The sequence below is a fragment of the Xenopus laevis genome, chromosome 6S (genome assembly GCF_017654675.1).
Source record: "Xenopus laevis strain J_2021 chromosome 6S, Xenopus_laevis_v10.1, whole genome shotgun sequence".
Classification (NCBI taxonomy): domain Eukaryota; kingdom Metazoa; phylum Chordata; class Amphibia; order Anura; family Pipidae; genus Xenopus; species Xenopus laevis.
Window position 1 is genome coordinate 48,157,940 of NC_054382.1, and position 13,489 is coordinate 48,171,428.

The 13,489-nt window shown below is 37.2% G+C and overlaps 1 protein-coding gene across 1 annotated transcript in view; it reads right to left on the reverse strand.

Annotated features, from left to right (window-relative positions):
• Positions 1-1,053: 1,053 nt before the first annotated feature.
• The window catches only part of exosc7.S (exosome component 7 S homeolog), a 15,784-nt gene continuing 3,348 nt past the window's right edge, over positions 1,054-13,489 (reverse strand). The window contains exons 4-8 of the mRNA NM_001093297.1: positions 8,509-8,674; positions 7,070-7,140; positions 3,254-3,377; positions 2,884-3,039; positions 1,054-1,468 (exon numbers count right to left, since the gene is read on the reverse strand). Coding sequence (NP_001086766.1) covers positions 1,364-1,468; positions 2,884-3,039; positions 3,254-3,377; positions 7,070-7,140; positions 8,509-8,674 — 622 coding nt within the window. The 3' untranslated portion in view covers positions 1,054-1,363. The remainder of the gene's footprint in view (positions 1,469-2,883; positions 3,040-3,253; positions 3,378-7,069; positions 7,141-8,508; positions 8,675-13,489) is intronic.

Genomic DNA, 13,489 nt, shown 5'->3' on the forward strand with positions numbered 1-13,489 from the left:
TCTTCAGGTTTTTTAAAAAAAAAAAAAAAAAGAGAAAGAATGCCCCAATCCAAGAGGGTCCCCCCAAGGATTGTAATGAGACCCCGGGCCAATGCTACTGTTAGCAATAAACTGCATAGGCCTGGGGCAGGCGAGTGATCCTCTTCCTCCCTTCTTTCTTTCTTTAAAATCCATCGTCTGATGCATGCACAGTAGATCAAAAATGGAGTCCCGCTTTTAACTCTACTGTGCATGTGTGCCTGCACAAAAAAATAAGGAGGCAGGTTTACTAAAGGGGGAAGTTGCTATCAAAAATTCATCAGAAAAGCCATCCACAGGGACATCACCAATTTTACTTACAGGCGTAGAGGACAATTCGCTAATGAAAGAGACAGTCGCTAGCACAGTTTTGCACGCTAATGCAAGGCGATTTTTCACTCAGGGGATGATCATTACTCCGCAAATTCACTACAGTAAATTTCACAGAATGTTACCTCTTTCACCAGAGTTTCCTTCACCACCTTAGACCTGGCGAACTGAAGCTACTTCCTCGAATTTTCGCTCAGCAGAACTGAACACTAGCAAAAGATCGATATGAAATGCTCACACTGGCGTTTTAATGACGCAAAACTTCGCCCGTGATTGGCTGCTGAGGCACAACTTCGCATTTTAGTGAATTAGAATAGTGGTAACAAATTTGCGCCTGACGAAGTGGCGCGAAGTGTGGTGGTTCGTTCTCTGGCAAAAATTCGCCCTTTAGTGAATTTGACCCATGTAGAGAAGAGGATCACTTACTCGCAAGTGCCCGAGGCCAGTGAAGTTTTCTGCTGACAGGAGAACTGCCATGCGGTATCAGGCAAGTCATTACTAACCTTAGGGGTGTTCTAACATTTGGTATCCTCCTTGGATTGGAGCTTTCCTTCTCCTTTAAATGAGGATGTAATTTTTAAAAATAAAGAACCTCTTCGTGGTGAAGGTAAGGACTCATATGTTAGAGCCCTTACACATGGGTGTTTATGCATGTTCACCATGCATGAAATACATGTGGAAAATGCCAAAACGCGAATACAGCACTGCATTTATATGTGTTTTTTTATTTCCCTGTGCATTTTTCAAGTCTAATATATAATATGTGCGTGTCAAAAACATTTTCAATGGAACACAACTGCAGTAATATTCAGGTCTGAAGCATTGCAGATACAATCAGGCAGAATAAACTGGAATCCGTTAGCTCTTGCATGTACCCAAATTTACCTCTCAAATGCAGCCCAAATGCGCAAATAAGAGCTTCACCTCCTTATTACTACTTATAATAAGCAGCATAATAATGTACAGACAAATGTATAAAAGAACTCTTTATTGCATCGGAGAGCTTCAATTAAACTTATCGCAGAAATCCGATCTTTTGGCGCTTGTTTCCTAAGCTTTCTTCTTGGTTTAATGCACTTTGTAGCGATGTGTGCAATGATTTAGCAACATGTTTCCCTGTCTAAGACAAAACAGAAAGAAAAGAAAAAGTTTCTTATCAAACAACTTCATTCTACATTTACAAAATATTTTACATTAAAGGGGTTGTTCAACTTTAAATTAACATTTACTATGATGAAGAGAGTGCTATTCTGAAACAATTTGTGATCGGTTTTCATCTTTTATTATTTGTGGTTTTTGAGTTATTTAGCTTTGATTCATCAACTCTCTATTTTGCAATTTCCGCAATCATTTGCTGGGGTGCAAATTACCCTAGCAACCATGCATTGATTTGAATAAGAGACTGGAGTATGAATAGGACGAAATAGAAAGACGAGTACAATGGATAGATAAGTTTAAATGTTTACCCTTACAGAGCATTTGTTTTTTTTAGATGGGGTCAGTGACCCCCATTTGAAAGCTGGAAAGAGTTAGAAGAAGGCAAATAATTCAAAAACTAAAAATAATGAAGATCAATTGAAAAGTTGCTTTGAATTAGCCATTCTATAATATACTAAAAATCTACTTAAAGGTGAACCATATATATGCATATATATGATAATATGGTAACGCCATATCTAAAATCCTATAGCTGTTTTATGCTTTAAAACGAAGACAATACCTAAACATTTTTCTGTATACCTATATCTGTCCAGTTGAGGGCACTGTGAGAACTGTGTGACAACTGCTTATGATGTCACTGGGATTCCATGCAATGAACAAGTTCCCAGTGAGATATCATTTGGGGCTACTGCGTTGTGTCTGTGATGAATAATACCAATTAACAATGTTATTGATTTCTATGTCATCATGGTGTGGTGCTTGTTCTGCTTTTATTATTATGAATGGTAACACCACATCTCACAGGAAATAGCTCATCTAAATGATTCTCCCTCATTCATTAAAGCCTAACATTTTCATATTCTTGGAAGCCCATCCTCAATCATTGTTGCACCACAGATAATATTAAATAATTTAACACTTGAATGATTTATTTAGCTTTGCTTTGAGGTTTATATTTCAAAATGTATTTTTTATGAACAAAGATAAAAATAGTTCACAGCATGTAGTAATAGGGACCTTAAGGGCAGAAGTATGGCAAGTCCTATAGCAAGGGTTCATGCTCCGTACTCTACATAATATTACACAAAGACCGGGATATGGAACGTCTGAGAATTCTCTTTTGAAATGAAATGGAATCTTCAATAATTAAAGCTGATATGGGGGAAAGCAAATGAATTCAAAATGTGGGTGAGCTTCTTCTGGGCTTTTTTGAATGTCTGCAGAATGTTGTAATGCTTCCATATGCTGTTATAATTATTGAGAAAGGTACATGATTACTGTAAACACAATTTCTATTTTTCTTAAATTCAAGAAAACTACAATATATTTTAATGAATTTCTAATAAACATAGGCCTGTTTGTATAATTCCTTACCTCTATCATCTCAAAGATGCTCTCAGGATCAAGGCTGCCTTTGCCTATTTTTCTCATGCAAGTCAAGATACCTTTGCTGGTCACTGAAATGAGGAGACTGGCCACAGAACAGGCTTCTTCTTGTAATGTGGCATCTACAACATGTCGATGGCCTATCTGCGATTATACAAATATATATTAAGCTTATGAAGACCTTCTATAAAAACACTGTCACAAAATAATTAATCAATAAAATCATATAGTACACCTTTTGGGTAAAATACACACCCTGGAACATAGCACCCCATTAAAAAGCATTAAAAAGATTGAGGTGATTTTTTTTTTCACCCTTGCTACATAAAAAGTCATGAATATAGCATATTACACTTACCCTACTTAGAGTGACAATGCACGGGACATTAACAACATTCAGTCGCACACAATCATAGGGATCATCTGACAGCTCAAAGTCCTTTCCACCTTCCTCATCTTCCAACACTCGAACTTTAGGTATTCTAAAAGTTACAGTAGTAAATTTAAAGTATATCCTGGTACAATACACATGAAACATGGAGGATAACCTTACATTTGTATCATTACAGAGAATTTTTTTTTTTTTTGATGGTGTCCGTCACCCACACTTAAAAAACTGGAAACAGAAACGGAGGCAAATATTTAAAAAAAACTATAAAAAAAAATGAAGGCCAATGGAAAAGTTGCTTAGAATTAGCCTAATTCTATAACATACTAAAGTTAACTTACTAAAGTTAACATACTAAAGTGAACCGCCCCTTTAAGTACTGTATGTATGTATATATAACTTTATTTGAAGCACTGTTAAGGTGACGCAGCGCCATACAATACTTTTTTGTACTTTATGCATTGTAATTTTTCTTATATTGTACTTTTTTGTACAATATAAGAAAAATTACAATGCATAAAAGTACACAATAAATATACACAGTACACATAGCTCATATAAGGACACATAGCTTAAGTGCTTTGTGATAAGAAATATAGCAGGTCCCTGCCCAGTAGAGCTTGTAGTCTAAATTGGTGGGTGGCTAACATACAGGCACAAGGGGATAAAGTGCACAAGGTAAAGGGATTGTACAATTGGTACCAGCACTAGACTAATATTCTAGAGCTACAAAAAGTATACTAATTTTTTTCTTGAAGAGATTGAGAGACAATTCCTTATAGAGGAATCCAGGGATGGAATTCCAGAGGTAAGGTGCAACAAGATAGAAAGGTTTAAGATGAAAAGTGGCAGTGGATGGTGTAATAGTGGCTCTGAGAGGAGTGGAGAAAATGGCCAAGAAAGTACAGTGAGACGAGAAGAAATGAAGAGCAGAGAAGTGAAGGTTTTTGAAAGGTAGCAGAAGAATTTATATGCAATCCTTTGTTTAAAGGAGAATGAAAGTCATTTTATACTTGGAGGTGCCAAAAGTTAGGTACCCCCAAGCAGCTTGCGGCTGCGTATGCACAGTACAGAGAGAAGCCTAACTGGGACTAAAAAGTCAGCTATTTCATTCTACTGCCCATGTGTCTGCCCCTGAAAATTTGATGAGCAAAGAAGCAGGAAGAGGTTTGTTCCTTGGTGCTCGCTAGAAGAACCCGGGCCTGTGCAGTTTACTGCTGATACGAGCACTGGCCCGGAGTGTGAGGTAAGTAAATACAATCACTTGGGGGTGCCTAACTTAATACACCCCCCAAGTATAAAATTATTTATCGTCTCCTTTAACAGGCAGCCATGCTAAAAGATTTTAGTTGGGGTTGGACAGGTTCCCTTTTAGGAGAGAGCAGGAGGATCCTGGTAGTGGAGTTTAAGATTGATTGGAGAGGAGAGAGGTGGGAGTCATGAAGACTGGTTAGTAGGAGATTGCAATAGTCTAAGGTGAATAGGATAAGGGCATGGATTAGTGTTTTGGCTGTTGTTTATGAAAGAAAGGGGCGTAACTTGTTACAACTATGTTGCAAAGGAAAAAACGGCAGGTCTTGGCAGTAGAAAAGGAAAAAGACTGGTTGAAGAAGACTCCTAAGCAGTGTGGTCAATTAAGAGGGTTAATGCCATCAATAGTAATGGTGAAAGGAAGAGATGGGCTAGGTTTGGGTGGGAAGACCATGAGCTCAGTTTTGGCCAAGTTGAGCTTGAGGTGGCACTGGTTCATCTAGGAGGAGATAGCTAGTAGGCAGTTTACTATCTGGGCTGAATGTCAGTGGTTAGTTAAGGGGTGTCTAAATATTGGCATACAGGTGATATTCAAGGCCAAATAAAGATATAAGGTCTCCTAAAGAGTGTAAAAGGAGGGCCAAGTACAGAAACCTGAGGCACTCCCACACTAAGATGAATGGGGGGGGGAGAGGATTTATTAGCAAGAGTAACAGAGAAGGAACGTTTAGAAAGGTAGGATGAGAACTAGGATGCAGCTCGATCCTGGATACCAAATGAATGAATGAATAATTTGCGTAAAGTAATGCTGGATTGAATTTTTAAATGAACAATATACCTAAACACATTGTTGGCATAAAAATTTTAATTCTTCTTAGTTAAATAAACACTAAAATGATGCAAGTGCTTTATTTCCCAAATATCAGTTTGAATATAACTGGTGCATAGTCTGGTCAATAAGCAGGCCCGGATTTGTGGAAAGGCCACCTAGGCCTGGGCCTAGGGCGGCAGGATTTTAGGGGGGCGGCATGCTGCCCAAACACACCCACATTAGTTCAAAAACACTGGGGATGTGCAGAAGATACAGTAATTTAGTAAATTTCCTGTGCCCAGTCCATATTGCTCAGGTCCCGATCATGAAAATGTGCATAAATAACACGGGTGACGAATGGCAGTGGGCCTAGGGGCACCCGCTATGTAAATCCGGCCCTGTCAATAAGGCAACGGTTTTCTAGCTTGCTGTAAGCGTTGACACATAATATGGTGTGAGTAGATTTAAAAGAGCTGAATTTCCAAATTTCAGCCACTGGCTGCTATGCATGAGTTTTTCCCCCAATAAGCATTAGAAAATGTGTTGCTCTCTAACAGAACATGTGGATTCTATTGTTTCCAAATGCTCAGCAGAGAACATCAGAAACATTTTTTGCATTGTCTGCTTGTTATATTATAAGTGTGTGCTAACATGCAAATTACAGGAAGGAGAAGTAAAAAGAAAAGCACATGGAATGTGAAGAGTAAATTATAAATTATGTAAGATTGTACAGAGCAATGTTGTACTTGGGCTGTTTTGCATGCTTTAAACACCATGTGTCAACCCAAAAATAACATTTTGCCTAGTGAAACATGTAAATTCAAAGGATTTTCCCTTATCCATTAATTACAAATTTTCAATGGCTTTACAGTTATATGTAATTGATATAGAAAGCAGTATCTGTGTGTGATTTTCTTTTAGTGACAGAAATAAGACCTGTCAGGCAATTAGGAAGAGGAGCAAATTGAACATGCTCACGCCCAGGGCAAGGAGGATTAAGCTGAAGGCAAGTCTGGTACAGAAGCCCATGTGAACACAATTGAAGGAAAGAAATGTAGTGTTTCTTTTGACAGAGGACTCAGAGCAGCACTACTTTGAGGGTTTACTGGTATATTTAGGTGGACCTTTCTGATAAGGCTTACTTAGTTTTAACCTTTGCTTCTCCTTTAAGCAGCATAGTCAATTATGGCAGGCACTTCACGGACTCATGTTATTTCATGAACACATTTCCAGACACATTCAGAAAATGTATTTATGAAATAAAGTGGTTTCAAATACACTGCTGTCTGGGAAACCGTGAAGTGCACTCCATAATCGTGTTGTTTGATTGGCGCTTCCCTTTGCTGTGGGTCCGCGGCACTGCACCCGGACCACTAAATTGGAGCGGTGCGTAATCCCCAAATGAGGTGTTCGTTCCACACTTTGGGCAAAATATGTAAACTCAATTTGATTAAAGTGTGGTACTAACACCTCATTTTTTGCAATATTTTATTTTTTTTAAAAAACGTATTTGTTTGAACATCACCATACATAAATCGGTTGGTAATATTTATTTTAAAGGCAAACTGTGCACTGGCAATCTTTCCTCTTTTTTTGTGTACAAATATCAGCTGGTCAACACCACAGCGTGGGTTAAACAAAGCGCAGTGATTTCTTTCTGTGTTTTGTGTGCAAGTGGAATCAGACTTTCAAAGTTCTGATTGCTGCTGCAAATGATTTCTTACCTTGCATTAAACAGAGCTGCCTTTACTGCAACTGAGATTGTGTCAAAAAGGTTTCCACCACACTCCAAGAGCTGCAATGAGAACTTCAATTAGCATATAAAAAACACAATAGTACCACCACAAGCAAGGTTATGGTCCTCAGTACAGAGAAAATTATTCACATTCCTTTCAACACAGTGTGCCAATTTAGCATTAGCAAAGGACCTTGCTCTACTCATGGAAATGGCAAAAGAACTACGTTTATATAGGCACAAACAATGGACAATTAGAAATTGAGTCAAATGGACAGTTTGCATTGTTAAATATCTTAAAAACTGCAAGTGCAAAGACACTAAATAAAGTCCTTTATGGAAGGACTATGAGCAATGAGAAATTCTACAGAGTAGAATCGTTATATTCTAAGATTTAGAGGACTGAAAAGTCAATGATGCTCAAATGAGCTCTAATTTGTACTGGATACGAAATATATAAAAAATAAAATAATCAAAAATAAGCATGATGCTGCAAAAGCATTGCCTGGGGCTTTTGTCTTTAGTAAATATTTGCTATAGCATGACATCTGCTCTCTGAATGAATTTGTTTTATGCATAGGACAAAGCATGGAATTTATACAAGTAAGCAGACAGCATATTGATTCCCAGCTTTGGTTCATTGCAAAGTAGCAGTGACATCTTCCAGTTTGCCATTAAGCTATTGCATGGTTGCTATGGTTAGTGGCCCTTGAAACTAAAAGGGTGAGGCTTTTATTAAAATGCCAATTAATTTTTTACACAAGCTTTAACTGTGCTACTTTATTCTCTATACCTATGACTACGTATCAGCAGATATGAAACGCGTCAGGGAACTGATGGTTTTAACTTGTTTAAAATAAAGTTAACATTTTAACCTTATGGATGGATACGGAGTGCTCGTCTAATACTTTTCGACTACTTTATTCTATGTCTCATTAGAAGATTATACTTTAAACAGTTATATATAGCTGTTGTTTGCCGTAAATAGTAATACTGTAGTAACAAATACTAGGAAGTAGATTCCTGCATACAACTGAGATTGTGTCAAAACATTTTCCACCACATTCCAAGAGCACCACCCACTATGGAAAACAAAGAGTCAAGTCCCAGAATCTATCACTTCACAATGCAATACAATGGAAGAGGGATTGTATTCGATTGGTGGCGGAAGAGAGGTATGTTAGCTGGTCCCAGAGAAATTATATAGCATTCTTATAATGTGTGGAATCAGGCATGTCTGTGTAAAAATAAAATCCATTTATATTTATTTATGGCAGTTCAGATAGTGTTTCTGCACCTTTTGTTGCATAACTGAATGAGCTCACTCAAAAAGGGGAGTATATTTAAGGGAGTGTCTTGTTTTTACCGAAGGAAAAACAGGCAGACATAGTCATCCAATACACAATTACCATGATATCTTTTACTCACCAAAACATCGACATAGAGGACCCAGCAATGCTCACGGGCTTGGATGCAAAGTGATTCAAGATCAATGCTGCTTCGATTATCAAATATTTTGTACAGCATGAATGCAATCTCTGTGCCCAGCTCCTCTCCTCCTCGTCCTTCAAACTCAGGAGCGGCATTAGCAGAACTAAAATAGACCAAGTTAGAAATACATCATTAGCATATAAGCGAAAAATTCCTTTAACTGCCTGAAATCTTTTTCCAAAAATGCTTTGCTTTTCACACTACTCTTTCTCTTAACACAAGAGTCTAGGATGACAAGGGCATTTGTGTTTTTGCAGTGGAAAATATTATTGATGGTATTTTACTGTTGAAAAGCAGTAAAAATTTTACCAGTCTTCTAATAAATGTGTGGCCCAGCCCTGAAACAGTACATGTCACTGACAGTGCCTCTTCCAGCAGAATGTATTTTAATGGTCAGTAAATGTAGTGTGATTTCAAATATAGGTTACCATCTAGGGGTAATAAATGCCAAGCTTTCCACATTTGGACTTGGCAACTCTGCAAAAAAATTGTATTACCTAGCAGCACTGTGCGCATATTGTATATATAAGGAGCATACTTGGATAGCAAAACCTTCATAAATGTGCACTGACAAGGCATATATTCCCACAAACTAGTTAAAGGAACAGTAATATCAAAATGTGTTTTAATAGAATAACAATATCATGTACTGTTGCCCTGCACTGGTAAAACTGATGTGTTTTCTTCAGAAAGACTAATATAATTTATATAAACAAGCTGCTGTGTAGCCATGAAGGCAGCCATTGAAGCACAGCATACTCGGTAAATAACAGATAGGTTCTGAAGAATCCCATTGTATACTACAGAGTTTATAGTTTATCAGTTATCTGCTGTGTATCCTGTGTCTTTTCTTTTTTTTCAGCTTTGAATGGGTGCCCCCATGGCTAAATGGCAGCTTGTTTATATAAACTATAGTAGTCTTTCTGAAGCAAACACACCAGTTTTACCAGTGCAGCACAACACTACATTATACTTTCATTACTTTAAAAGACTTTAATTTTTTGATGTTACTGTTCCTTTAGCAGCTTGCATCTCTGGTTCAAATCAGCTTTTAGTGTGATTTATTAGTAGATGGAATCTTTGAAGACTGACTGCTTGTTTCTATTTAAAGTATAAGTACTCCAATATACCATTTTTATAATAGTGGCAACATACCTTTATGTTACAATTTGCCTTTGGATTTGTTTAAAAGAGAACTAAACCCCACAAACAAATATGGGTAATGATTCAGGCTTTCAAAGCTGGCTTTTTGTAAGCAGTATAGGTGACATGCACATGTTCAGCATGCTCTGGGCAGCTGTTAAAAAGCTAAGCTTGGAGTCATCATATATTATCAAACAGAAAATAGACGTAGATGAGAATCTGATTAAATTACTAATTTGCCTTGTGAATTTTATATTTGATATATAAAAAATATTGTGATTTGGCCCCTAAGATCAGAACTGACTGCACAGTGAATTCGCTTTAATTCAATAGAAAAAAATAAAAAAGGACAGGTAACTCCTGTGGGCATCTGCATATACCCAGATCTTCCCTGCTAAAGGGCTGTGGTTACTTTGTTCTGGTACACATGCCCAAAACAAAATGTGCAAAATTTTTAGCCTATTTCCTAATCTTTTTTTAAATCTTTATTCTCCTTGTTCGTCTCCCTGTTAGTGCTTTTTTTTATGCTACTAAACCATGTGTTGCCAGTAAACATAAACAATGGAGTACATCAAAGAGGAAAATGGTAATAAAGAAGGTAGGAAACTGGTAGTTGTAATAGGGGTGGAGACAGTGGCGTAACTACCAGAGGAGCAGGGGGTGGGCCCGCACCCCCTCAGGGCCCCCCGGCAGCTCGCGCACCACTGTCTTCTACGGAGTTCCGGGTGTACGGAGGGGGCGGGGGGCCCGGCTGCACGTCCTGCGCCAGGGCCCGCCCCACGCTAGTAATGTTGTTGGGTGGAGACTGGGTTTGATTCTAACTCACAGCATCAGTAACATTTCTGAAAATACTACCTTAGAAGTCTATGCCTGGAGGAATTACACCCTCCATAATTTTGTTACTGTAACACTGCAAAATAAACTATGACCTCCTAAAACTTAATAAAACAGCATCCCCCGTATCCAATTTATCATGAAAAAAAGCAATACAGGTATAGGATCCATTATCTGGAAACCCATTATCCAGAAAGCCCCGAAATTACGGAAAGGCCGTCTCCCATAGACTCCATTTTATCCAAATAACACCAATTTTTAAAAATGATTTCCTTTTTCCTCTGTAATAATAAAACAGTACCTTACACATGATCCATATTAAGATACAATTAATCCTTATTAGAAGCAAAACCAGCCTATTGGGTTTATTTAATGTTTATATGATTTCTTGTAGTCTTGATGAAGGTATGAAGAGCCAAATTACGGAGATAAGATCCATTATCGGAATTCCCCAGGTCCCAGGCATTCTGCATAACAGGTCCCATACCTGTACTTGCTTTTGATCATAGTATACTTAACTCATACCTATTACTGAAAACTACATTTGTCCTGGTTTACACTTGCATTGACCATTACCACAACTACTATTTAGAGCACTTTCCTTTAGTAACAGGTAGTAATAACACCTAGATATATCCCTCCCTCGGATGGATTTCACCTCCACACTACAAACAAACAAGGGTAATTGCACAGCACTACCCCTATAATGTGGACTTTACAACATTGTTCAGTATAGTATAGTATGTTACTTTTTTTTCATATATATCATTTTATTTAGCTTTTATTTTTCACAATAATTTACAATTGTTCCATACTTTCATTGATATCATACAAGAGTCAAATGGTGTATTTAAGTGAAGTAGAAAACTAGTACAGTAGGACTATTGTATTTTCATTTATATGTATGTCAAACATAATAAACTTACATTGAAACAAACTTGCTTGCCCACCTTTCTTTTCCTGTGTCTGATATTCTGTTTATTTATACAATGTTAGTCATATCCTCATTTTTCCTAGACCAGCAACCATGATATGTAAACTTTTCCCTTACCAAGACATTTTCAACATCATGCTTTCTATTAGTTTGTCACTTTATGTAGTGGCTATTGGCATTATGCCAATAGAAAGGACTTGTCTATTCTATTTGAATCAAATTGATAGAGCATTTATTTGTTCCTTCCCAGATCCTCTCCCATGCCTTTGGGTCCATAGTTTGACGCAATTCCTGCTCCCAAGTTTTGATATAAGTAGGAGGAATTATATTAGTTTGCATCATTGCAGTTCTTTTAAGAATTCGATTTTCAAGATTTATCATACACTGGCACTTTTAGAATTTTGACTATTTGCCGCTTAAAACCTGCCGAATTGCTGTTTTAGTCAATGGAAGACGTCCTGGGATCAGTTTGATGTTGTTTGCAGCCTTCCTGACATTCAAGTTTTTTTTTTGTTGTTGTTTTTTTTTGAGTTTTCAGGTCGATCCTATTCACCCGAGTTTTGAAAATTCCATTTTTTTAAATAAAATTTCAATTGGTCAAATTTCGAGTTCATGGGAGTTTATAAAAAATCATGTGAACTTGAAATTTGACCTTTGATAGATGTGCCTAATAATGTTTCAAATGCAGAACAGGAGGAAAAACCCAGAGTTTTGTGTATTGAGTGTAAGTAATGGTGGACTTGTAGAAAATGGAACTTTTCCGCAGTAGGGGGATGAAATTTGTTTTCAGAACTTTCCCAAGACATTATGCCTGTGAGTTGATATAAATCTTAAATATACTTAATTTGGATCGAGTGCCATCATTTAAAAAATGAATATCTAAACATGTCTCTCCAGCCCCTTTACTGCTGAACAATCGGTTTTCAGAGAAGATTAACGTGCAGCACAACAATGTAACTTTCTTTTAATTCTATTTAAAATACCAGCTGTATTGTCTCCCTCTAAATTATTTAACTATAGTATAAAAAAGGCAATTAGTAAATTACTATCTATAGAGAATACAAGACATTGGAGCAATTTGCCTTTTTTGTATCTGAGCCGTGCACATGCTCCAAAGCTAATGATTATCATTGCAACACATAATAACAGCATGTCACCAATTAAACAAAATTATACTGCATTTAAGGAACAGCTACATAAACCATGATAACCATCAGCCAAAATGTTGTGAAAAATCAAAAGAGAAAATCCTAACCGAAGACAAAAGGAAATCATGTCTTGCCTCCAAGGACCAAAGTTCAGTTCCCTAATCCCCTTAGGTGCTCTATATATCAGAAAAGCATTATTTTGCAAAACAGGTATGGGCCTATACAGTATCATCTGTAAAAAAAACCAAAAAAAAAAACCAATACATTTGTTCACCCCAAGCACTGTTTGTAAATGCCTGTGAAACAAAATGATTGGAATCACTTAAAGGGCATGTAAAGGCAAAAATATAAAATCCCATTTTTACTTTCTTTAATGAAAAAGAAATCTATCTCCAATATACTTTAATTAAAAGATGTCTACAGTTTTTATCATAAACCTGACTGTATGCAGTGCAATTCCCCCTTCTTTTACTGTTGTGGATAGGAATTGTCAGATGGTCCCCAACTGCTGTGCAGGTAAACGATCATACTTTCAAATGGCAGGGGGAACCCCCCCCACCTTACTTCCCAGAACTCGAGCAATATTGTTGGATTTCCTGTAGAGATTTGTATCCAGAGACACAGTGCAGTCTCTATATTATGATTATTAATCAGTCTTGCTGTATTGGCTTCTATGGCAGATATTATTTGACTTGTGCTGTTTTGATAATTTATGACGATCCCTAAGCTTAACCTCCCAACTGAAGCCCAGACCACACTGAGCATGTGCGAGTCTTGATATTGCAGAAATGTCTAACAAAGATACAAGATGACAGCCCCCTGCGCCAACTTTGAATGCATAAATCATTTGTCTTATTAG